This window comes from Haliotis rubra, unplaced genomic scaffold, assembly GCF_003918875.1.
Source record: "Haliotis rubra isolate DU_JTF1 unplaced genomic scaffold, ASM391887v1 Scf187, whole genome shotgun sequence".
In the NCBI taxonomy this organism is placed as follows: domain Eukaryota; kingdom Metazoa; phylum Mollusca; class Gastropoda; order Lepetellida; family Haliotidae; genus Haliotis; species Haliotis rubra.
This window is the reverse complement of record NW_025765858.1, coordinates 1,505,026-1,530,635: the sequence shown is the minus strand read 5'-3', so window position 1 is coordinate 1,530,635 and position 25,610 is coordinate 1,505,026. Positions and strand designations below refer to the sequence as shown.

The window sequence follows — 25,610 nt, the reverse complement described above, 5'->3', positions numbered from 1 at the left end:
AGACATAACCTAGAGGGCTGCTAAGTATTGCTAAGCATTGCTAAGCATTGCTAAGCATTTGAAAAGCATTGCTAAGCATTGCTAAGCATTGCTAGGAGTTTCCTGGGAAAGGTTGGGATTCCTTGGGAGGATTGGGATTCCTGGGAGGATTGGGATTACTGGGAGAGGATTGGGATTCCTGGGAGAGGATTGGGATTCCCATATAGGCATATAGGAAGTATGGGTATATATATATGCCTAGGAAAAAACAACCATGCCACCAAAAAGAGATTTGCCTTCGGATAAGATCCAAGAAATAGTTCCCTTCGAGGGGTGCTCCCAGCAAATGAGGTTAAAAAACGCTTCGGTATTGGGTCCACAAGACTCTACGACATATGGAGAGATCCGATCGAAGAACCAGAAGTATCGTTGCCAGTCGATGACCCACAAGTATCGTTGCCGGTCAACGAACCACAAAAGATGACTCGGGATAGTTCGAAAGTAACAATACCTGGTAGTGATCACACAATGCCATTTAGAAAGTGGTCAAATGTAACATGTGTTATATTTGGGATTACACTTTCTTAGTAAAGCACAAATTCTAGTACTTTTTGAGTACTTGTACTTGTCCGACTTCCATTTTTGTGGAAGTCGCGGTAGCTGAATGAGTTAGGCGGCTGACTTTGTGTGCTGGCGATTGGGTGCCTGACTCTGAGGGTGTGAGTTCGAATCCCGGATGGGGCTCAACTCAAAAAGTACTAGAATTTGTACTTTACTAAGAAAGTGTAATCCCAAATATAACACATGTTACATTTGACCACTTTCTAAATGGCATTGTGTGATCATAGCTTTCGGCCGTGGGAGCCATGCCAATTAACACTTATCAGAGGGGTACACAAAGCCCGCAGTCTAGACTACCAGTTGTCCGACTTCCATTTTTGTGGAAGTCGCGGTAGCTGAGTGAGTTAGGCGGCTGACTTTGTGTGCTGGCGATTGGGTGCCTGACTCTGAGGGTGTGAGTTCGAATCCCGGATGGGGCTCAACTCAAAAAGTACTAGAATTTGTACTTTACTAAGAAAGTGTAATCCCAAATATAACACATGTTACAATACCTGGTAGTACTTTACCAACCATCCAGGACTTCTACGATTGCCTGGGGAGTCTCGAGACTCATGTGGAGCAAACCGCGAATACATCGTCGAATTTGTTGGTTGACATCCTGTCGAGGTTGGACAAGGATGATGACAGTGATGAAGTCCTGGAGGAAATAGAAGAGGAACAAGAAGATACCCGTCTGGGTATCCAGAAGGTGCGGGAGATGGTAGGATCAGCCCAAAGGTTAACCTATGTTTCGATAGCTGCTGTATTACTCTGGAAGGTCATCCACAAGACCTGGAAGCATAGCAAACCAGTTTCCCCAGCAACACCCAAGCCCCAAACCCCGGACCCCTTCCGCATGTAGTAACATTTAGACATTTGACTCCACATAAGGTATACAACATGTGGCCCGTGGGAACCCATTATTGCAAATGGGTATTGCTTGGCAAGCCGGCAGCCTGCGGCAAACGCTGTATGACTGAATATTGCCACTCACATGCCCACTGTGTGAGAAAGGGTCATGTCAATTACGTATGCAAAGTATGCAGTATAGGGGTCAAAGGACATTATGGGTTGTGCAAAGACCATGGGAGGGACGTAGTTCGAAACCAACTTATTTACGATAAGAAGAAAGACTACCTCAACGAACGTAACCGGCTGCTCAGGACGAAAGTTTAAGGGGTGATTCATATTTTTTGGAAGGCTGACGGGATTATCTACACATTGAAAACGCCCTATTAGACATGTGGCTCTGCATATGGTATACACCATGACTACTGTCATCGAACTCAAAGCTCTCGCCAAAAGTCGTGGACTGACGGGTTATTCCCGCCTTAGGAAACCCCAACTGCTCACCTTGCTCGAAATGAAATATACCAAACCCCCTACCGTGCGAGACCTCAAACTCCGAGCTAAAGAACGGGAATTGAACGGTTATTCCCGCATGAGAAGAGCCGAGCTGATCACCTTGCTGGAAGACACCAGGCCAGTCGAGTTGAGATTTGTGCCGACGGAGCACGCCGTAGGTAAGTATCTCCGGGGCTGGATAATGACGGTTGATTCCAATAACGATACCGGTACAGTCAAACCCCCCATCATTAGTAAACTCCGCGAAGAACTAGGCGACTTGAAAAGCATCAAGTACCAACTAACGATGAAAATGGAGCTCCAAAAACAGAATACGGACGGCAGTACTGAGTACGTTGCACCTTATTTCAGAGGCAAACAGGAAGCCCTAACCCAATCAGAATTGATTGACTCCTCCATCGACGCATCGTTGCAGAAAATACAAGAGTCGTTGGACGTTAGACAAAATCAACACCGTTTATCTCGACATAGCGAACTACATGCCGCTCAAAGGTGGGTCGCACATACCGGTGCCCAAGCATTTCAAGGCCAAAAAGGCCCTCGTTAACCCCAAAACCCAAGGCAATGATGTTAACGATTACTGTGCGGTGGTGGCGGTCATAGCTGCTACGCATGAACCAAGGGGTAATCCGGGCAGGCGTTCCAGCTATCCATCGATCGAAGAATCCGGGTTCGACTTCACGGGTGTAGAACGCTTAACACCCATCTCCTACTGGGCACAATTCGAAAAGCAAAACAAGGTGGCCATCAATGTGTTCGGCCACGAAGGCGACAAAACCATCGTGCATAGGATAAGCCCTGTGGGTGATAAAACTGTGCGTAGAACCAATATATTCCTCATCGAAAAAGACGGCCAGTATCACTACACGGCGATAAAAAATCTGAGTCGGCTGTTGCACGATCAATCGATGCACAGAGAAAAGAAACACTTCTGCGAACGATGTCTGCACGGTTTTACACGAGCCGACCTGCTGCAAGCGCACCAGGGGGATTGCCTAGGTGTAGGAGAGACGGCGATCCGAATTGACATGCCTAAGGAAGGCGACAACATCTTGAAATTCACCAACCACAAACATCAGATGCCTGTGCCTTACATGATCTATGCAGACTTCGAAGCCCTCATCAAACGGGTCGACCACGACGTGCCCAACACTGAGCAAAGTTTTACGTGCAAGACCCAAGAACACCAAGCTTGCGGGTTCGGGGTATGTGGTCGTCTGATGCGATGGACAAACGAATGCTCCAGTCATCTACCGAGGTCCTGGCGCGGCCGAACGATTCCTGATGTGTTTGCAACAGGAAGAGAAAATCATCAGGAAAAGGCTGTACACCGCTGCCCCCGTGCGCATGACGCCGAAGGACCAAGTCGCTCACAAGCGTGCTGAGAATTGCCACATATGTCAGGGGCTGCTGAATGGGGATGTTGTGAGAGAGACCACTACCACATCACCGGCCGGTACCGAGGTGCCGCCAATAACGCGTGCAATCTCCAGCTTAGAATCAACCCTAAAACAATCAACATCCCCGTGGTCTTCCACAAACTGAGAGGGTACGATGCCCACCTGATCATGCAGGCCATCTCAAAGGTCGACGGTGATATCAAGTGCATCCCCAACAACATGGAAAAATACATCTCATTCTCACTCAACGGTCTGAGATTCATTGACAGCGCTCAGTTCCTCCTATCATCGCTCGACAGTTTGGTCAAAGCCAATGACACCTTCCCCATCACTGATCGATACACCAATGCCGAGACTCGGCCCCTGCTGTTGAGGAAGGGTGTGTACCCATACGAGTACATGGATGATTGGCCTAAGTTCGATGAGACCCGATTACCTCCTATCGGCCAATTTTACAGCAACCTGACCGAATCCCATATCTCCCAGGATGATTACGTCCACGCACAGAACGTGTGGGAGAAACTGGGATGTAAGAATCTGGGTGACTACCACAATCTGTACTTGAGAACGGACGTGCTCCTGCTAGCCGATGTGTTTGAGACGTTTAGGAGGACGTGTTTGAAACAGTATCAACTCGACCCTGCATGGTACTACACCAGCCCCGGTCTATCATGGGATGCGCTGCTGAAGAAAACCGGAGTTAAGCTGGAATTGCTCACGGATTACGACATGCACCTGTTCATTGAAAAAAAGGATTGCGAGGTGGGATCTCCATGGCTGCCAAACGGTACGCAAGAGCCAACAATAAGTACGTGGAAGGCTACGACTCTAGCAAGCCCACCAATCATCTCCTCTACCTCGACGCCAACAACCTGTACGGCTGGGCTATGAGTCAGTCTCTGCCTACGGGTGGGTTTGAGTGGTTGGACGATGAGATCGATATCACGAGCATCGCGCCGGATTCGGGGAAGGGTTACATCCTCGAAGTGGATCTGGAGTATCCCTAGGCATTACACGCTGCTCACAACAGCTACCCGCTGGCCCCTGAACGGTTGATGGTCTGCCGAGACTGGATGTCCAACTATCAGCGGGACTTGTTGGGTGAGAACACCCTGGCTTGGGTGGAAAAACTCGTCCCGAACTTGATGAACAAGACCAAGTACGTCGTGCACTATCGCAACCTGCAGCTGTACCTATCGTTGGGTATGAAACTGACCAAATTCATAGGGTGCTGAAGTTTGACCAAAGTCCTTGGATGGAGCCCTACATCAAAATGAACACGGACCTGCGAAAGCTGGCCACCAGTGACTTCGAGAAGAACTTGTATAAGCTCATGAACAACTCTGTGTTTGGTAAGACGATGGAGAACCTGAGAAAACGGGTGACGGTCAAACTCGTGCGATCACACCAGGAGGAAAAACTCAGGAAACTGATCGCTAGCCCGGCCTTCAACCGAAGCAAGCTATTTGATAACGACTTGGCGGCGCTGCACATGAGCAAAAGTCACATCAAGCTCAACCGACCCGTCTACGTGGGGATGAGCATTCTCGACCTGTCCAAACATCTCATGTATGATTTCTACTACAACCAGCTCAAGAAGCAATACGGTGATAGATGTGGGCTGCTGTACACGGACACAGATTCCTTGTTGCTAGATATACACACCGAGGATGTGTATGAGGACATGGCAAAACACATACACCTGTACGACACCAGCGACTACCCCAAGGACCATGCCCTACACAGCACGATCAACAAAAAGGTCCTCGGCAAGATGAAGGACGAATGCGCGGGCACACCCATTGCCGAATACGTCGGCTTGAGGCCTAAGATGTACTCCATCTTGAAAGCTGACAAGGATGAGATCCGAAAGGCAAAGGGGGTCAAGAAATACGTGGTGAAACAACACATCAAGCACGTCCTCTTCAAACAAGCTCTGTTCAAGAATAAGACATTCAAACACCGAATGAATGCATTGAGAAGCGATAAACACAACATCTACGGCATCACCCTCAACAAGACGTTGCTGTCGCCCATGGACACCAAACGGTGGATCGCCGCCGACGGCATCACGACTTACGTGTACGGGCACACGCTCATAAACCACTGAGTGGTTAAATTAGTGCTCTTAGTTGGCCTGGGCTGTGCATCGAATGGTACCTCTGCTCAAAGCGGAATTGGTATATAATGACACTCTTAGTTGGCCTGTCACAGAATCCCATTCTATGACCAGGGGTAACTGGTGGCTGCTTAGCATCCGGCACCGTCTGCGGGTTGGGGACGTATTGCAGTCCTTGTTCCCGCCCGGGGTTGCCGAAACTCATGGCACCCTGCAGATTTTAAGGCTCCTATAGGGGTCTGGGATGTGCATCGAATGGTGTCTCTGCTCGAAATTGTTAATTTATACTGGGGGCTGGAAGCGGAATAGATATATAATGACGCTCTTAATCGGCCTGTCACAGAACCCCCATTCCCTATACTACTAGGCCTCCTCTGTACCAGCTGATGATGCTGCTAATACAACATCTGGTATTTGTATGTTTCCATATAAACACTTGCTCAGAATTGACGCTTTTCTTTCATTCGAATACACATTGCCTTAGTGTTTTCCAAGAATAGAGCAGGAAATGTATCAGTGTATTCAACAAGCAGAAATTAATCCATCTCAGGTCGAGTAGCAAGAGTATATAATTTGTATAGGATTGTAAGCGTATAAATTACTTCTTGGCAGCAACGAATAACAGCACATATTTGACATCCACTTCGACTGTGAGAGATGATCTGACAACAGTGGAGCCCACCACAGTCAAGGCCTCCTCTTTACCAGATGATGATGATGCTAATACAACATCTGGTATGTGTATGTTTCCATATAAACACTTGCTCAGAAATGACGCTTTCCTTTCATTCTAATACATGGTCTTAGTCTTGATCTAAGAAAAACATCTCTTCCAGGAGGGATGGAGACACTTTCTTTGGTCAGCATTGGACTGTCCGCAGCAACAGTGTTGGTGATGACCGTGATCGGAGTGTCACTCTGCCACAGAAGGATCAAGCGACGGAGAGGTAGGAGTCAGATAATGTTGAAATACTTTTGAAGAGATACATTCAGTGGTGTGTCAGGGAGGAATGAACCGAATCTCAGATTATGGACTATTACATAGGTGTTTGTACATGTATATGTTGTCTCGTGTCTAGGTACAGATGTTGCATCACCCCAGTGTACATCGTATTTACCAGAATGTTACGAAGCGTCAGTTGAAGAATCCGTGCTTATTGGTACCGTGTAATATGTGATGTTCTGCAATATCAAATATACCTCCTGATTACCAAAGTCGTCTCAAATCTCGTCAGCATTGGACTGTCCGCAAATCGTCTCAAATCTCTGTGCCAAATATATTACCATATATCTTATTTTCATCTTTGTGTTCTAGATGTATTCGAGCTAAATTCACAACATCATTTAAAATCTTAATAAATCTCACATTTTAGTTTCTGGACTTATTTGCCAAACTGAATTAAGAATGATTGTTCTTTAAACACACCTGATTTGGATCATTTAACATTCGTATTCAACATGGAGGTGCTCTTACTTCCGAACAGACATTTTAATCAACAAGAAAATCAATGTCTCCCTTTCAGGGTCAAGGAAACAAAGGTAAGCATTATGTTATCACTTACATATTGAGCTTACAGTTGTTTTGAGGTAAGCATATCAATGTAAACGCAATGCAGTGAAAATGTTTGTTGTAGGGAGGGTGGTGAGTGGGAGTGGGGTGGATTGGGGGTGGGTTTAACAAGGAAGTCGGCCAATTTGTTTTCATGACTAGATCGCACCAGTGTGTGACCTTTTATGTGACACCCCTCCCCCTCCACCACCACCAAATGTTTAATAGATCATCCACGAACGCTTATAGACAGTTTTAAAGATTTCTGTTCTTTTCCATAGGATCCCAGTTTCGTATATCACTCCGAGGTACGACGAGAATGAAGGATACGAAATTATCAACTATATTTGAGAATCAAGTCCAATTGGAACCATGATGATAGTTCATGCGCCAGAGGAGCAGTGCATGAACTGAGATACATCCGTTCAGATATATTTGGGACACCGTCATGATAAGCTGAACTACTTCATTTGAAGTATAACACCGTTCAAGTCTTCACTAGACCGAGGGGTTGGGTTGCCTAATGATTAAAACGTTTGCTCGTCACACGGAAAGCCCGGGTTCAATTTCCCACATGGTGTCCTCCGTCGTGATATTGCTTGAATATTGCTAAGAGCTAAACTCACTTACTGGACTGACTAAAAGTGTTCAATACCGTTTGGGATTGACGTTGTGAAAGAATAATACGGTAAAGGCGTCACCTCCAGCACAAACAAATGACTGTATATGATGATGTAGGACGACGCTGTGTCGCCTAGACGCGAATAGATGAGGAGAAATCTGTGATGTATTTTCTCTTCGAGACATTTTTGACAAACTGTAACATCTAGAACTGGAACCATTGGTGCATAAAAAGGGTCAACTTTTTCTAGTACAGAGAGTGTGCTTGTATAGTGATTAGGACTTTATTCAAGCTCCGGGTCTCCTATACACGACATCCCCTCGTTATAACGACTGGTTGAGCGTGGGGAAAAGTCACTAGTTACAAAAAGGACGTGGTACATCCTGTATGAAAATCTAGTTAATACAGTTCATGGCGTACACAACACTTCTTTTCCCCGTGCAACTGGATGCTAATGATAAGAATTACTTTCGAAATAATGTTGAAAGAGGAAGAATAAAAGGGGAATAGTTTTAAACATGTAAATGAAAAATGTAATGATATCAAATTATTTAATAGTCTCTCCTTTCCCCGAGAAGCTTATTTGTTTGTTGTTGTTTAACGCCTCACTCACCAATGTTCCACCTATATGGCGGCGGTCTGTAAATAATCTAGTCTGGACAAGACAATCCAGTGATCGACAGCATGAGCATCGATCTACTCCCGGGAATGGGATGTTCCACTCGTCTCATGTTGTACAGTTGTTGTTGCAGTTATTGGTTTGTTACCTGTGTTTTGCTGTAAATACATAAGCATGAAACTTCAAGAATTAAGGAAAAAAATATGATATATATTCTGTTTGGGAAGTGCTATGAATTTTGTGCTTTCATGATGATTTGATAAGAGATGTGTTGTTTCAAATAAATTCTGTTTAGTGCCTGTATACATATCATCATCTCTGTATACCCATCATCATCATCATCATCATCATCATCACCTTTCTTAGAAATTGAAGAGGCGTTGGGGTAGCCTAGTCGTTAAAGCGTTAGGTCATCATGCTGAAGATCCGGGTTCGATTCCCCACATGGTTACAATGTGTGAAGCCCATTTCTGGTTTTTCGCCGCTCTGATTCTGCTGGAATGTTGCTGAAAGCGGCTTAAAACTTAACTCACTCACTCATACACTTACAAACAGAAAATAGCTTCCTCGTCATAGCCAGGATGACAAGTATGAGGAATGGAAATGAAGCAAATGCCTGAGTCTTTTAATTAATTCATGGCCGTCAACATCGTGTGATTGTAAAATCCCAACTGAAAGTGACCACACGTTTTTAAGCAAAGGAATGTTACCTGAAATAAATAAACTGAGTCAAAAAAGAAACTTCACATTCTTTCTTCAGGGCACTATAAAAGAACAAGAGATGGTAAGATGGTTAAATTGTTATTATTTCATTGCTGAGATCTGTGTGATGTACTCGATACACTGACAGTGCCATAATCAGTTCCATTAGGCTACACCGCTGTTCCAAAACATGGGTATACAGAATGTCAAGTCACGAGAATAAAAATGCGAAATTTCTCAGTTCAATATCGTGTATGGCCGCCCTGTGCATTCACCACTGTCAAACACCGTCTCCTCATCGACTGCCTGATGCTTGTGAACACGTTGTTGGGGATTCTGCACCATTGCTCTTGCAAGGCGGCGCCAAGTTCCTGCAAATCCTGAGGTTGGTTCCTAAGACCACGAAGCCTTCTCTCAAGTGCATCCCTAACGTGCTCTATTGGATTAAGGTCAGGGGACCTCGATGGCCAGTCCATGATGTTGATTCCAGCAATTTGAAGGAAATGTCGTGTCAACATCGCGGTATGCGACCGAGCATTATCATGCTGGAACTGTAGACCTGGGCCATGAGCCGCCATGAAAGGAACGAGTTCAGGGGTGAGCACCTGGTCGCGGTAAGCAGCAGCTGTGAGGTTTCCACGGATGACCAGAAGTCGGGAACGGTTGTTCCCACAGAAAGCACCCCACACCATGCACCTTCCGCCCTTGAATCTGTCGACTTCCTGTACACAACATTGGGCATACCGTTCACGACGTCGTCTCCAGACTCTATGTCTGCCGTCCGCGAATCTGAGGGTAAACCTGGATTCATCGCTAAAGACGACTTGATTCTAATCTCTCTGGGTCCATCGGAGGTGACGTTGGGCCCACAGCAGACGTTGACGTTGATGAAACGGCGTCAATATTGGCCCACGATATGGACGTCGAGAATGGAGATTGGCAGCCCGCGACCGATTTCGAATGGTCTGTGAGGACAGTCGACCTCTAAACATCTCAGCCCTGGTTCGTGTAGCCGGCAGAAATCTGTCACGTAGGTGACGTAGGACGATTTGACGGTCTTCTGCTCGTGACGTCACACGTGGACGACCCAACCTTGGGCGATCAGAAGTGGTGCCAGTTTGTTGTAGAGGACCTCGCAAGTCATACACAGTACGACGGCTGCATCCCATTGCTCTTGCGACGTCAATAACTGATCTTCCCGCTTGCAACATGTCAACGGAACGTTCACGTTGCACATTTGACAATCGTGGCATTTCAAGTACCGTTAGAACTGTGGTTTAAAAGTGTTTTTTTAATTCTTGAGGCCAATGCAAACACGTGCATATGAAGAAAACTTTGATGCGAAGATCACGTGATCGACTGCACGTGCAAAACCTGATTTGGCACTAACGTCATTTGCACGAGGAATGGATGGGTTTGAGTGGGTTTTGCTAACGTTTTTCTAGATTCGAAAGATAGGGATCCTATTTCGGATACATAGATGTATCATCAGAGAATAAATATTCATTATTTTTCAAATTACATTTTGTGAAGTTTCTTTTTTGACTCAGTATATGTTCTGTAACCCTGAAACTGTTTTAATGTTCATTTTCGCTCGTAGAAGAGGACAGACTTGCAGAAATATTTTAATGTCTGTTATCTGAAACCTTTTCTACGGAAACAAAAAATATTTCCATTTCCTCAATACATGAGTTTATTTTCCAGAAAAACTGCTCAATAAATACAATGTGAGAAATAGCAATGAATAAATCTAACAGCTAGGAACATGGACATGTGGTGGGAGTTGGGGTGTAGCCTAGTGGTTAAAGCGTTCGCTCGTCGTGCGGACGACCCGAGTTCGATTCCACACATGCATGGGTGCAATGTGTGAAGCACATTTCTGGTGTCCCCCGCAGTGATAATGCTGGAGTACATGTATTGCTAAAAGCGGCGTAAAACTAAACTCACTCACGTAGTGGCCACGTACATAGAGCGTTTAACAGGAAAGTAAAGGACTTTGCGACGATCCTCTGACCTCCATGTGCCAGAATTTGTAGAAAGATGGTACTGTCTTTTATCATTTCTTGCAGTGTCGTCATCAGGTTTCCTTTCTTTCTTTAAATCTTATGAATAAATTATATATTCCTGTTCAGTTTCTCAAATGCGTCATACACAAAAGATGGCCCAACATTTCAAGCCATAAAGCATTACAAAAGTTTACATTTCAATTACTGAAAATGTATAGTGACGTCACTATTTTTAAAAATGGCGGTGCCATGTCGCGAATATCCACCAGTCTGAGAATAAATGCTATTTAGGTTTGTTTTCACCGAATTACAAAATCAAAACTACTTTCTACTGGTAGTAAAATATGTATTTGATTGATGGCCAATATGATTTTGCATGACATAGCTTATAACATAACATAGCTTATAACATATGTGTGTCTCCTGGAAGCGAGGTGGGTGTCAATATAACACTACTTACAATATTATTCTCACTTCGACCACAACCTCGCTTCATATGAAGAAATAGTTGTGTCAGACTCGATTATTTACAGACCGCCGCCATATAGCTACACTATTGCCGAGTGCTGCGTTAAACAACAACCTGCTACGTCATATACTCCCCTCACATTTGGTGTCCTGAACACATATAAAACCTATCCCTTTCTTTCTTTGTAGAGTATATGAGCGCCACCAAATAATATAATCTTCAAACACGAAACGAATCGATTTAATCTGTTTCCTGTTGAGCAAGGCTCCATCAAGTCAAAATATGAAATGTGTTCCGCTATAATTCTATGGTCCCCTGTCTTCAGTGTTGTGTATGGTGTGAAGACTATTGAAAGAAAGGTGATTTCAGTGAGAGTTATGGGGTCTTATGAGATCAGAAAAAAAGAAAAGTGTTGATAATGAGTGAGTGAGTAAGTATGGTTTTATGCTTCTTTAAGCAATACTCCGGCAACATTACGGCGGGGGACACCAGAAATGGGCTTCACACAGTGTACCTATGTGGGGGCATCTTGATAAGTCCCAGGAAAGAATGCTGTTACATGCTTCCATTCAGCTAATGTTGAGACGTCTTCATTGACAGCCACCCTGGTGAGTGAGTGAGTGAGTGAGTTTGATTTAAGGTCAGCTTCTTAATGTTTCAGTCCTCTCCTGACAAGTTGTTTGGAAAGGTATAGTCTCACCACACAAAGAATTTGTATATAGTTCTGAAGGAAGATACGAAATGTTAGTATGTGTAGCACTGAAAAAACAGAAACATACCAAACGTTAAGTAAATATTTCCTGTAATATGTCGCTGAGAAGAAATGCGTCGATAATTATGTCATGGAACAGAACAGAATTGTAATTATTTGTCTGGTCACAAACTGTATGATATAGCTTACGTGTTCAGAATTGTCGGATCATGTCATGTGTTATGCGTACATATAAAATAGAGTATGGAGGAAGTATTTCTTGTGAGAGGGACACATTTCCCTGTAAGTCACTGATATAGCTTATTAAGAATCACAGCCAGATGTACGGCTGGAGTTGGAGGAGGTCATTTGTGGTTTGTTTTCTCGTGGATGTATATGGATAATAAGTACCTATATTGTACAGCACAGAGGAAATATTTGTTGTGCGAGGGATAATCTCCCTGTCAGTCACTGATATAACTTACCAAGAAGCACAGAGAGATGTACGGTTGGAGTTGGATGAGCGTCATTTGTGTTTTGCTTTCTCATGGATGTATAGGTGGAGCTAGGACAGGTGAGACAGATACACTCATAACATTCATGTATTCCTGAGTGGGAAATAACACAGATTTTGAAGGTGCACCCTCGTATGTATGTGTGCGTGATGTGCTCTCATGTGTGCTGTGTGTGTTTGAAAGAGAGTGTGTGTGAGAGAGAATGTGTGTGTGCTAGGCTGTGCTCTATCTCTGAGTGCTCTGTCTGTGTGTATGCGTGAGTAAGTGTGTGTGTGTGTGTGTGAGTGAGTGAAGGAATGACAGTTAATGTGTATGAGTGTGTGTGTGTGTGCGTGAGAGAGAGAGAGAGAGAGAGTGTGTGTGTGTGTGTGTGTGTGTGTGTGTGTGACATAGACAAGACAATGGAAGTCAGCATGAGGTCAGTTGAACTGAGGTTTAAAGTCATGTTGTAGCAGGTCTTTGTACTTCATTAGCAGTGTCAGTGGTATGTAACAACTTTCACACATGTTTATTCAACATTAGTTCTCATTAAAAATGTCATATAAATGCACTACTGATTTTATGGCTTTAATTGTTCATTTCAATTGATTATAGATTGATATTCCAGTCAAAATATTCCAATAACAATGAACAGGTGTCATTGTAGGGTCCAACGTGCATTTATCACTGAAGTACTTGTTGCCTTTCAGCTAACGTAACCTTCGGGGACAATGCTGCACTGTCCTGGTATCTACCGAAACCAACAAACAAGGAGTTCACAGTATGGAACACACACTCAGGGAAACCCATACTATCTGTAACCAACTACAATAATGTCATGAGCCTAGAATCTAGAATCACATTTACAGGGAGCATATCACCATCGGGAACAGGATTATTTAGATTTGTCATCAGTGATATCAAGTTCCATGACGAAGGCCAGTATGAGTGTTTTGTAGGACCGCAAGATAACAGAGGGTTTACAATTGATAATTGTGGACAGACACTTTTCGTGATGGGTATGTGTTACTCAAATAATATTTCATTCTCTCTCACCATATGCACATTTCCTGCTAATTAAAGGAAGCACATACATATATATTTTACGAATGAATTGATGTGTCAGTAAATGATAACTCGTTTCATGTTCTATCATTTTTGTATTCATTTAAAAAGACATCTGTGATGCACATATAATACATTCTGTATTTATCCTTCAGCTGCGTCAACTGTGTACATCAGGTATGGAGAAACATCAACTCTGGCCTGGAATTTGCATGGGTCTGGAATGAAAGAGTTTTTGGTCAGAAACGACTTTTGGAAGAGCACACTCTTTCACATTACCAAGTACAAGCAAGTGAACATTCCCAGTAGGACTCTGAGATCAAGAATAGTATTCACTGGACACATAACCTCGACTGGAACTGGTCTGTTCAGCTTCATGATCAATGACGCTGACGACCATGACTTTGGTCAGTACAGCTGCTACAAGGGTTCACCACAACGTCCGGGAGCAAAGGTCCCCAACTGTGGGCAAAACCTGGTTGTGATACGTAGGTCGTTCATTAACTGATACTGTTGTGAGGATGTTAGTCACGTGACTCACTGTTAATAAATGCGTTTTGTTCATGTTTCCAGAAAAGTATCATGTTTATGTGATGTCTTTGATTATCCCGTTTACAGCTTATATGATTCAGAACTCACTCACTTTACAAATGTTAATGTGTTTGAAACAGGTGTTCAAGAACCCTACATTGAGAGCCCGGGAAAGGCAACAGTCGGCGATTCTGTAAACCTGACATGCCATTCCTTTCTGAAAAGCTACCCCAACTGGAACCTGACCATGTCCTTTATGTGGAGTAGGAACGGAACGAGAGTGGAGCACGGCGGCAAGCATAAGCTCGAGTCTGTTAGCAGGAGCTGGACAGGCGGGCGATTCATGACGAGCACTGTGACCATCAGTGGTGTGACAAAGAAAGACAGAACAGAGAGATATACTTGTCAGTCAGTAGTTGTGGAGAATCTTCTCACAGATCAGAGTATAGACAATGTCCTTGGTGTATCGTGTAAGTAGTCCTTCCATATTTCACGCATCCATGATCGCATCGTGCTCTTGACTGATATCATTCCAAATTAAATTTACAAAATGTGATTTAGTAACACAACTTCAGTATAAAGTATTTGTTCTACAAAGTCAGGATGGTGTGAGGACCTGTCATTTGAAGCATTAACGTTATCGCCTGTAACCGTGCCCCATGCTCATCACAGAAAGCTTGTGTCTTGTTTTCTGAGATCAACATTCATTCTGACTGTAATATTTGGTTTATCATCACCAAATCCATGATGTTCAAATGTGGTATACAATTTGTCTCAGTCACTCAGCTCATTGCTTCTGTTGTTAACTCTTATTTTTGGGATACGCATTTATTGTTGCTTTCATTCCACATTGAACTCACGTGACGTATGAAAGAATTGCTCATGTAATGTGGTATAAAACATATCTCAACAGCTGTAATCATTGCTGTTGTTGATACAAAATCCCTTTAAGTGAACATTTACTATGTTACAGATATACCTGAAACTCACAGTAAACACACTGAAGTAGACGTGGGAGATACTGTGTTGCTTTCCATGAACATATCCGTACACCAGACAAAGATCTCCGTGATCGGTCCAACTGATAGAGTTGTGCTCGAGATGGACTCCACTGAAATCTACATACGGGAAGCCTACTGGACCAGGATCAAAGTTATGAAGGTCATCACTTCATTGGCTACAGTTGCTGTACAGTTCCAACTCTCTGACATCACATCATCTGATGCTGGGAGGTACTACTGTAGTTTGAAGCCTCGTGGACAGACAGGCTGTTCCTGGGATCACTTCCTGGTCGTTTCCAGTAGGTCAAACTACCTTTGTGATTTGAGCTAAAGGAAACTCGTATCTTTCTAAAATCAGTTGTACTAAATTACTAGACCAGCCTTATGCTTGATACATTGAGATTTATTTCAAAATTTGATAAACATACTCATTGATGTTTACTTTGTAAACAATGAATTCTGTGTTTATTCAACAGCCCGTCCACAACCTGATAATGTACGTGACTAGGATTAATCATTTCTCCCGTTTCTAAGATAAATTGATAAAAGTATTATATATGATATAATATATTCGCATTTTAGATGCTACCGTCACCGTACCAGCTTCACAGTCTGTCAGAACATCCACTACAGGTAATGTATCTGAGTCATATCATAAATGTTGTCTTAGTGGTTGTAGGAAACCTCAGATCAAATACTGAGAATAGTTGCTCGATGTCCGTGTGAGCTACACGATAGAAATACTGTGAGGACTAAATCTTAATTATAACAAAAGCCTATATTGTTTCGTTGAGCGATCATTCAAACAACAGGAAAGTATACCAAATTATATACTAAACCTTCCCTTTATGCATAATTCGTACATAAACATCAATAAATGTTTTAGATGACACTGTGACTGTACCAGCTTCACAATCTGAAGAAAGCTCTACTAAAGGTAAAGGATAATGCTTTGCAGGAACTTGAATTTTGCTTGAAGAAAAAGGTTTCTTTAATCCAAAAATGATATGCAAATTCTGTTTCATCTGGTAAAAGTTTCTGCATAATTTCTATAAATAAATATCGAAGACGCAGAAAAGAGCAAAAATGTGAAAAATGTCTCAAAGAAAGATATATGTTTCACATTACCGGTGAGCGGTGACATATTTTTTGCATGTATTATTTAAAACACAGCTTCTTGAACTTAACGTAGAAGCAGGCCATGAATTAGTACTGTTCTAAAATTGCACATTGTGTGAGACAATTAAACCTTGTACTATTAGAGAAATTAATGTACAATATTATCGATAACACATAATTTTCATGTGGATAATCATTACTGCTATTTTCTATCACTATTTCCGATTGTGAATTATTTTAGCTAGTCTCATTGCCTATGTTTACACTCAATGTGTATGTTAACACAGGGTATTTGACGTCCACTTCGAATGTGAGAGATGATCTGACAACTGTGGAGGCCACCATAGTCAAGGCCTCCTCTGTACCAGCTGATGATGATGCTAATTCATCATCTGGTATGTGTATGTTTCCATATAATCGGTAACTAAATAGCGATCGCTTATCAATAAATATCAAAGACATAACTTTGAAAAAATGACCAAAATATCTGAAATATACAATATATCTCACATATATAAGTTGTGACATATTCTTGCATGGATTATTAATAAAACAGCGTTTTGAACTTCATTTAGACGCAGCCAAGTCCTTAAAGTGCATATTGTGTAAGAAACTTAAAAAATTGTACTGTCACAGAAGTTAATGTACAATATTATCGATAACACAGTTTTCATATCGATAATCATTCATGATGTTTCCTATCAACGATATTTCCGATTATCGATTATCTTAATCAGCCCCACTGCCTATATTTACACTCAATGTACATGTTAACACAGGATATTTGACGTCCACTTCGACTGTGAGAGACGATCCCAACTGTGGAGCCCACCATAGCCAAGGCCTCCTCTGTAGCAGCTGATGATGATGCTAATACAACATCTGGTATGTGTATCCATATAAACACTTCCTCACAAATGACGCTTTCCTTTCATTCGAAAACATAGTCTTAGTCTTGATCTAAGAATAACTCAGATAACCTCTCTTCCAGGAGGGATGGAGACACTTTCTATGGTCAGCATTGGGCTGTCCGCAGCAACAGCGTTGGTGATGACGGTGATAGGAGTGTCACTCTGCCACAGAAGGATCAAGCGACGGAAAGGTAAGAGTCAGATAATGTTGAAATACTTTTGAAGAGATACATTCAGTGGTGTGTCAGGGAGGAATGAACCGAATCTCAGATTATGGACTATTACATAGGTGTTTGTACATGTACATGTTGTCTCGTGTCTAGGTACGGATGTTGCATCACCCCAGTGTTTATCGTATTTACCAGAATGTTACGAAGCGTCAGTTGAAGAATCCGTGCTTATTGGTATCGTTTCATATGTGATGTTCTGCAATATCAAATATACCTCCTGATTACCAAAGTATTCACACATTTCTTTAAAAATCGTCCCAAATCTCTGTGCCAAAATATTACCACAATATAATTTTCATCTTTGTGTTTTAGATGTATTCGAGCGAAATTCACAACATCATTTAAAATCTTGATAAATCTCACCTTTTAGTTTCTGGACTTATTTGCAAAACTGAATTAAGAATGCTTATTCTTTAAACACACCTTTCGTTGGATCATTTAACATTCGTATTCAACATGGTGGTGCACTCTTTTCCAAACAGACATTTTAATCAACAAGAAAATCAATGTCTCCCTTTCAGGGTCAATGAAACAAAGGTAAGCATTATGTTATCACTTACATATTGAGCTTAAAGCTGTTTTGGGGTAAGTATATCAATGTAAACGCAATGCAGTGAAACTGTTTGTTGTAGGGAGGGTGGTGGGTGTGGGTGTGGGTGGGGTGGGTTGGGTGTGTGTTTAACAAGGAAGTCGGCCAATTTCTTTTCATGACTAGATCACACCAGTGTGTGACCTTTATGCGACACCCTTCCCCCTCCAACACCAACAAATGTTTAATACATCATCCACGAAAGCTTCTAGACAGTTTTAAAGATTTGTGTTCTTTTCCACAGGATCCCAGTATTGTATATCTCTCCGAAGTACGACGAGAATGAAGGATACGAAATTATTAACCATATTTGAGAATCAAGTCCAATTGGAACCGTGATGATAGTTGAGGCACCAGAGGAGCAGTGCATGAACTGAGATACATCCGTTCAGATATATTTGGGACATCGCCATGATTAGCTGAACTACTTCATTTGACGTATAACAACGTTCAAGCTTTCAGTGGAACGAGGGGTTGGGCTGCAGTGAAACACATCCGTTCAGATATATTTGGGACATCGCCATGATTAGCTGAACTACTTCATTTGACGTATAACAACGTTCAAGCTTTCACTGGAACGAGGGGTTGGGTTGCCTAGTGATTAAAACGTTCGCTCGTCACACGGATAGCCTGGGTTCCATTTCCCACATGGTGTCCTCCGTCGTGATATTGCTGGAATATTGCAAAAAGCTAAACTCTTTTACTGGACTGACTACAAGTGTTCAATAACGTTTGGGATGGACGTTGTGAAAGAATAATAGGGTAAAGGCGTCACCTCCAGCACAAACAAATGACTGTATATGATGATGTTGGACGACGCTGTGTCGCCTAGACGCGAATAGATGAGGAGAAATATGTGATGTATTTTCTCTTCGAGACATTTTTGACAAACTGTAGCATTTAGAACTGGAACCATTGGTGCATAAAAAGGGTCAACTTTTTCTAGTACAGAGAGTGTGCTTATATAGTGATTTGGACTTTATTCAAGCTCCGGGTCTCCTATACACGACATCCCCTCGTTATAACGACTGGTTGAGCGTGGGGGAAAGTCACAAGTTACAAAAAGGACGTGGTACTTCCTGTAGGAAAATCTAGTCAATACAGTTCATGGCGTACACAACACTTCTTTTCCCGTGCAACTGGATGCTAATGATAAGAATTACTTTCGAAATAGTATTGAAAGAGGTAGAATAAAAGCAGGGGAATAGTTTTAAACATGTAAATGAAAAATGTAATGATATCAAATTATTTAATATTCTCTCCTTTCCCGGGGAAGCTTATTTGTTTGTTGTTGTTTACCGCCTCACTCACCAATGTTCCACCTATATGGCGGCGGTCTGTAAATAATCTAGTCTGGACCAGACAATCCAGTGATCGACAGCATGAGCATCGATCTACTCCCGGGGATTGGATTTTCCCCTCGTTTGATGTTGTTCAACTGTTGCTGTACATTTTTCTTGTAAATACATAAGCATGAAACTTGTAAGAATAAAAAAATATAATAAGTATTCTGTTTGTGAAGTGCGATGTATTTTGTGCTTTCATGTTGACTTTATAAGATATGTGTTGTTTCAAATAAATTCTGTTTAGTGCCTGTATACTTATCATCATCCATGTATAATCATCATCATTATCATCATCATCATTCTTAGAAACTGTGGAAGCTAAGTGGTTAAAACGTTGGCACGTCAAGCGGAAGATCCGGGCTCGATTCCACACATGGGTACAATGTGTGAAGCCCATTTCTGTTGTACCCGGTCTGAGTTTGCTGGAATTTTACTGAAAGCGGCTTAAAACTAAACTCACCCACACACTTAGAAACAGAAAATAGCTTCCTCGTCATAGCCAGGATGACAAATATGAGGAATGGAAATGAAACAAATGCATGAGTGTTTTATTTAATTCATGGCCGTCAACGTCGTGTGATTGTTAAATCCGAACTGAAAGGGACCACACGTTTAAGCAAAGGAATGTTACTTGAAGTAAATATGTTCTGTAACCCTGAAAATGTTTGAATGTTCATATTCGCTCGATTGTTAAAGAGGACACACTTGCAGAAATATTTTTATGTCTGTGATCTGAAACCTTTCTACGGAAACAAAATCCATGCATAAAATATTTCCATTTCCTCAGTACATGAGTATATTTTCCAGAGAAACTGCTCAATATATACAATGTGAGAACTAGCAATGAATAAATCTAACAGCTAGAAACATGAACATGTGGTGGGAGTTGGGGGGTAGCCCGAGTTCGATTCCACACATGGGTACAAGGTGTGAAGCTAATTTCTGGTGTCCCCCGCAGTGATAATGCTGGAGTACATGTATTGCTAAAAGCGGCGTAAAACTAAACTCACTCACGTAGTGACCACATATAGGGAGTGTTTAACACTGAAGAAAGGACTTTGCGCCGATCCTCTGGCCGCCATGTGCCAGAATTTGTTACAGAAGATGGTACTGTCTGTTATCATTTCTAGCAGTCTCGTCATCAGTTTTCCTTTGCTGTATTTACATCTTAAGAATATATATTCCAATTCATTTTCTCAAATGTGTCACACAAAACACATTTCAAGTTAAGCAACTGAAGTTTACATTTCAGTGGCTGGGAGCATTTATCTTATCAAATTAAGTAACCTCGACCTTGCTGAAAATGACAGAGGTCGTCAGTACTGAAATAAGGTTATAAAGCACAATTATATTTTAAGAGAATTAAATATAGGAGGATGTATATTAATGTTGTAAATAAATTCACGAGGGAATGTAGTGTTGTGATAAATATTCATATTGTCATAGTGTGCAATATTCTGTCCGACTATTTTATGAAGTCAGTGCACCCTTGAAGACAATCCAGTGATCAACAGCATGAGCATCGATCTACGCAATTGGGATACGGCTGACAAATGTCAACCAAGTCATCGAGCCTCGCCACCCGATCCCGTTAGTCCCCTCTTACGACAAGCATGGGTTACTGAAGATCAATTCTAACCCGGATCTTCACCGGTCATATTTTTACTGATACCAGAGACTACAGGGGACTGTCCGATAGCTTACAGTATTTATCCTTTAAGGTATGACGACAGACAGCTACGTCATATACTGTCTGTACATTTGGTTTCATCGCAGAAGACAGTACACAGCTATATATATATATTAGTTGCTGATAGTTGCTGCGTAGATCAGAGACTACAGATGGTTGCCCCGACTGCTTACAGTCTGTTGAGGTATGGCAGTTACTAATAACACGTCATATAATCTCCTCACATTTGGTTTCATGTTCCTGATCATATATACAACTATCCGTCTTGGTTGACACATGTCATCGGTTCTCAATTGCGCAGATCGATGCTCATGTTGTTGATCACTGGATTGTCTGGTCCAGACTCGATTATTTACAGACCGCCGACATATAGCTGAGTGCGGCGTAAAACTAAACTCACTCACTCACTTTGTTTATGATCCAGATGGTGGATGGTATTACTATTTGCTTCCTGTTGTAGTAGATGTCACATCTAACACAGTGACTGTCACCAGCACACAAACCTCAGCTGCGACAACTACCGGGGTACCTCTTTCTACAGCTACAACCGCCAACACTGACCAAAGTAATGTCATTCATTATTACAAAGTATTAAAATATTTTGAGAAAAAAATCTCGATCCATTTCATTGCCTTTAAATAAATGTGTGTGTCCTCTTTAAGTTTTCGGGTTTTTTTCATAAACCTTTTGTAGCAGTTCAAGGTCGAAAGGCTAACATGATTTTCTTAAAACCCAGTATCTTCTGCGACATTAAACTCTATTGGACCAAAGGATTCACAACACACATGGGAAACATGGTTTCAGTTAGTTACTGACTGCCAGGAAATAGATCAGTTTGGAAACTGAAGTGGAATTTTATATTTCAGGCGTTACTACGGTCGTCCTTTACATCATCGTCGGGTGTTGTGTCTTGTTTATTGTGCTGACTGTGTTCATCGTTGCAGCTATTGTGTTGATAAGGATCAAACGACAAGGTAACCTAATTTAATGTGTTCATAAAACCAGATTACTGTTTAGGTGAGTGAGTGAGTTGTGCTTTACGCCACTGTGAATCCAACGGGCATGTGTGCGGTCCTCTATACCCAGAAGCAGTGAGAACACTCATGCCTTCACTATCATCTATCAGGGTGGTTATCTCCCTTTGTCCAGGGCATGATTATTTGCTGGGACCATTAACTGTTAGCTTCCTTGTTAAGCGTCCACCATTGTCATCTGATCACTAGTCTTGTCACACATGTACTTATACAGGCATCTGCTTTGTAGTTTTCTTCATGTGGTGAAGGAGTAAAAATATACTCTGAATGTCGTGGCCCTCATATGACAGATGTTGACTTCAATAAATGTCATCCTTTTCATGTATCACTTCTAATTGTCATTCAGAGACCCTTTAATATCAGCTTATAATCACTTTCATCCCTCTGACCTTGGTTTCGTTTTCAAAATAATGTCAAACATGAAACATTAAGGTCATCATTCCTATTTTTCAGATTACTGGAACTTAAGGTAAGGGTATTCTGTTTATTCACCAATTGTTCGAATCAGTCATATAATCTTACTTGTGGTCATTTTCACACGTAACAAGGAAACATTCCACTGAGAACTTAAGACCTATCTTTTTGTCTGTGATCTGACAGGCCTCTGTAAACGCCTCTGAGCAAGCTAGACGGAACTCGGCACTTAACGTTTAGATTATAATACAGTCATATATGTAAATGGTATACACGTAGCCTTCTCTAAGGCTTACTATATTTCACAGGTCACGAGGATCGTACATCACACCAATGCAGAACATGCCAGAAAATATCGATAGTCGAGGCTATGCTGAAATCGACGATGCTGATTTACTTGAACGTGGCGCAGGCAACCTTGCACAACCTGTTGGTAATATCCAATCTGATGACAATATTCCACCTGGTGCAAGAATCGGGCGAGAAAGGCAACAGTTAGAACGTAACTGTAGGAAGGTAGATGAGGATGACGAATATGAAGAGGTGAAACCACTGGACACTATCAACAGTGAAGAACTTGCAGAAGAGCAAGAAAAGAGAGCTCAAATGCAGCAACCTGACCAGGACAGTGGGGAAGACATTACGGGTGAAATGAACATAACATTACCTGAAGCCTCCTCTCATTCAGATCTCCTGCTTGCTGTTGCTGATTGGTCGGTTCATGGAAGAGACTCTGGAAGTATGACAGCAGGGCGTATCGATGTGCTTGCAGAAACAAGCTTCATGACTCAAGACACTGATGAAACATGGAATGCACCCCTCGGTACTGTTGATACTGAGGAGTTATCAGCGACTATAGAAATATTTCCCGAAGTCGGAAGGATGACAGCAAACAATGCAGGAGCACATCAGCTCTCGATGGAAGGAAGAGGGGATAATGCTGAAAGTGAAGCACGTGGTGTCACTAATATAACAACAGATAATTATGACAGTCTGATGCCGCACCGATCTTGTGACACGTACACAGCGCTGGGTCATACAACGGATAAATAGTTCTCCAGCATCTGTTTCAAGTGCTGCATTAAACATGGAAAAGAGAATTATGTTTTCTTGTACCACTCTATCTTGTGGAGAATCAAATGACGCTTGTTCTGAAATATTCAAATGAAACTTTAATATGTTCACTTGTACGATACCTTTGTTTTAACTTGAAGGAACCATGAGCATATATATATTATTTATTTTAATTGTACATATTTCTGCAGTTTAGGCAACAAACATTGTTAGTATTAGTGAATATATTGTGTCATACATCGAAACGCTTACTTTACACTTGTGTTACATAGTGTGTTGTTTGTTTGTTTGTTGTTTAAGGTCGCACTCAGCAATATTCCAACTAAATGACGGCGATCTGTAAATAAACGAGTCTGGACCAGACAATCCAGTGATCAACAGCATGAGCATCGATCTACGCTTTTGGGATACGATGACTTGTGTCAACAAGTCAGCGAATCTTACAATTCGATCCAGTTAGTCGTCAATTCTCACCAGGATCGTCACTGGTCTTATAGCTGGAGTATTGCTGAGTGCGGCATAAAACTAAACTTGCTCACTCACTCATGGGTCTTGAGATAAGGCACAGATAGTTTAGGCCTTCGGTACTGACATGTTTAGTCGTCAGCACTTGACGTATATATTAGTTCCGTTCTGAGAGCTAAACACGTGGCGTACTTATAACACATTAACATGAAGAAAACGTGAGGTATTTAATGTACACATGCTATTTTGCATTTTATTGTACATAATTTACTTCAATAAAAACTATGCGTCATATTGGTTTTTGTTGTTGTGATTGGTGTAGTGATATGGCGGCCTTCTGAGAGAACACGAAGACGAGGAATATGTATTTAGTTAATCTATCTCCGTCTTGTCTGTTTTGGTATTTCGCATAATTACACCTGTTCGTGTGGGATCTGAAACAATGCATGTCCACAGAGAAAGCTATAGTTTCGCATCAAGTTCAACATAAATGCCATAGTATATAGCTTTGTTCAACACCTACTACATAAACGGTATGACTATCCTGTTGGACCAGGAGAGCCTACTGAACATTTCTAGGCACTAAGTATAAGCTACGATTCATTCTGTCAAAATTGGGTACAAATATGTCTTTGCCAGGACACAGATTGCAGTAGCTACAAGTGTATATAACTTATATAATTACAAATGGACCTATATTTGCTGTACACATGCGTAGGGTTTAGACAGACACACACAGATAGTTTATTTGAGTGTCACCTCATATATACATTAAAAGAACACGTAGAATAGGTAAAATATAACAATATAAGGACATATGTATGTATGTATGTATGTATGTATGTATGTATGTATGTATGTATGTATGTATGTGTATGTATGTATGTATGTATGTATGTGTATGTATGTATGTATGTATGTATGTATGTATGTATGTATGTATGTATGTATGTATGTATGTATACACCATAAAAATGCATAAACATATCCTATGAAAATAAATACGTACAGAATACTTGAAAGGTAAAGCATAGGCATACAAAATTAAAACATAATGAATTTATACGATAAAAAGTATACACTCTGAAAGGAGTTTTAAGAATATAGGAGATTACGACGACGCTTAAGTATACTAACGGAAAAAAGTAACTGTGCATAACATAAATTTGCATAAAATAAAAATTATTTGAAAAGTTATAAAAATAAACCTAAATAAACACGTAGCAAAGCACTTTGCATGGAATTTGATGTCACGTATCGCACGTGGCACGTGCACTTTGTGCACAATGAACTTACTCACTTTTGCATGCTTTGTGACACCTGAAGTTCACACACCTGATATTGAAAATTGAAGAACGATTGACTATTCTCTAAACTTTGAATTTTGTGGAAAACACGTAAACTTTAACCTAAACTGTGTGTACGTCATGCCACGGCTTACAGAAAATCAGCGTCTCTGCGCCGTGGGTATGCTGGAGACTGGAATCGCCAAAATGAAGTGGCCAGAGATTTTGGAGTCCATCGAA

At 41.7% G+C, this 25,610-nt stretch overlaps 1 protein-coding gene across 4 annotated transcripts in view; it reads left to right on the top strand.

Moving 5' to 3' along the window:
• The window catches only part of LOC124274054, a 193,048-nt gene that overhangs the window by 4,894 nt on the left and 162,544 nt on the right, over positions 1–25,610 (top strand). For 2 of the 4 annotated variants that reach the window (XM_046709382.1, XM_046709383.1), the window contains exon 8: positions 5,831–5,873. In XM_046709382.1, coding sequence (XP_046565338.1) covers positions 5,831–5,873 — 43 coding nt within the window. Of the gene's footprint in view, positions 1–5,830; positions 5,874–13,866; positions 14,169–14,351; positions 14,682–15,184; positions 15,512–15,794; positions 15,846–21,557; positions 21,663–21,963; positions 22,072–22,584; positions 22,601–22,853; positions 24,377–25,610 lie in introns of those variants that run through there. The other 2 variants (XM_046709381.1, XM_046709384.1) reach the window with 2 other exon arrangements.